The following is a 1,608-nucleotide window of genomic DNA, read 5'->3' on the forward strand; positions in this document are numbered from 1 at the left end:
CCTCGTTGCCCTTGCCGACCATGCTTTCAGGATTTGAACATGATGAAGTGCCTTTAACAACTCTTAAAGTCAGCTAAACAGAGACCGCAAGTACCTGATAATTTTGCCTGACGTTGTCCAAAAGCCGGTGCCTAGAAGTCAGCGGTCTTGGTCATGTATGTATACAATATAATTTTGTCATGTGTAAGGTGTAATATATACTGTTGTCCAATGTTTTTAGAGCTCCTGTGCCTCTGTGAGAGAAAGCGCGCGAGCAAACGATGGCTTGGAGGGATGTGGTTTGGTTTGCGATAACCATGGTAGTTGTGATGCTGTCTCTCACAGTGCCTCCAACTTGGTCCATGGCGTTTCTATGTGTTCTTGGAATGTTTGCTTCTGCAGTTGATAATGCTTTAAACATGATGAGACCAAAACCACGTCTTCCAATATCTGCTTTGGCTCGAGCAGTTGATGCTCCGGCTCCTGCAGGTGTTGCTCTTGCTCCAGCTCCTGCTCCTGCAGTTGTTGCTGCTGGAAGACATATTAGAAGCAAGCCGGTGAGTTTTCTCTGCATCTTTGGGATTTGCATTGTCACTTCAAACTTCTTTTACATTAATACGTTGGAATCGGTCCTCTGCTTGCAGTTCGACCCAACATATGCTAAAATTCGCCTAGAATTCTACAAATCTTCTTTGAGATGAGCGATTGAACCACTGAATTTTGGAAAACAGGAGATCCTATCCAAATTCTAAAAACTATTTATAAATAATTTTCCTTTTCTTTTTGCCGTTGGCCGGCAAGGGCTAGCTCCCAAGATTTGGTGGGCGAGGGCCGTCATGGCCTAGGCAAGGTTTGGCCTCACCAAGTCTGTGGAAGCTAGTCCTCGCTGGCCACTGGCAAAGAGAAACGGAAAAAAGAAGAAGAAAAAACTAAAAAAAATTATTAAAAAAATGTCTACATTAGACCGGTCATGCCATGTTGGATGCCCAATATTCATGTCAGCGATTTCTGGCAAAAAATGATTAAATAGACTCAATTGACAAAAGTCGAAAATGTTTAAGACTCAATTAATAAGATTGAAAGGTTTATGATTGAATTGGCAAAAATGTAGTAAGTGTAACATTTTTTGGACAATTTTCTCATTGATATTATTCATTGGGCTTGTTGACTGTTTTTGCTTTTTCCTAAAATTTAAAATATTGTTTAAATTTTGAAAGTACTATGAATCATGTATTGACATTTGAGTGTTACGAAGGTTTTGAGTATTTTGAATTATTTAAAAAAGCCAAAGTGTGCAATTTGCAAGATCGGGTGCAGTTCACTTGCTGTTTATGGTTCGCCTCCATCAGAACCACAAAACTGTGTTTTCTTTTCTTTTGTTTGGCTAGAAGCATAAGACTTGGTCTGAACAGCTATGTTTATCATGTGAAGCGGTTTGGTTTCATTAATTTGACAGATATCATCTTCAACCTCATCGTCATCATCTGGATTCAAATATGATGTATACTTGAATTTTAGACATCTAGATACTCACGACGGAATCACAGTTCACCTTTACACACAATTGGTAGAAGCAGGAATCAGGGTCTTCAATGATAGATATGACCTCAGTCCCGGAAAAGGGTGGGC

At 39.9% G+C, this 1,608-nt stretch overlaps 1 protein-coding gene across 1 annotated transcript in view; it reads left to right on the plus strand.

Annotated features, from left to right (window-relative positions):
• LOC104446391 overlaps positions 1-1,608 on the plus strand; it is a 1,723-nt gene continuing 115 nt past the window's right edge. The window contains exons 1-2 of the mRNA XM_018875051.2: positions 1-536; positions 1,436-1,602. Of these exons, the coding sequence (XP_018730596.2) occupies positions 261-536; positions 1,436-1,602 (443 nt within the window). The 5' untranslated portion in view covers positions 1-260. The remainder of the gene's footprint in view (positions 537-1,435; positions 1,603-1,608) is intronic.

This window comes from Eucalyptus grandis, chromosome 5 (assembly GCF_016545825.1).
Source record: "Eucalyptus grandis isolate ANBG69807.140 chromosome 5, ASM1654582v1, whole genome shotgun sequence".
NCBI lineage: Eukaryota > Viridiplantae > Streptophyta > Magnoliopsida > Myrtales > Myrtaceae > Eucalyptus > Eucalyptus grandis.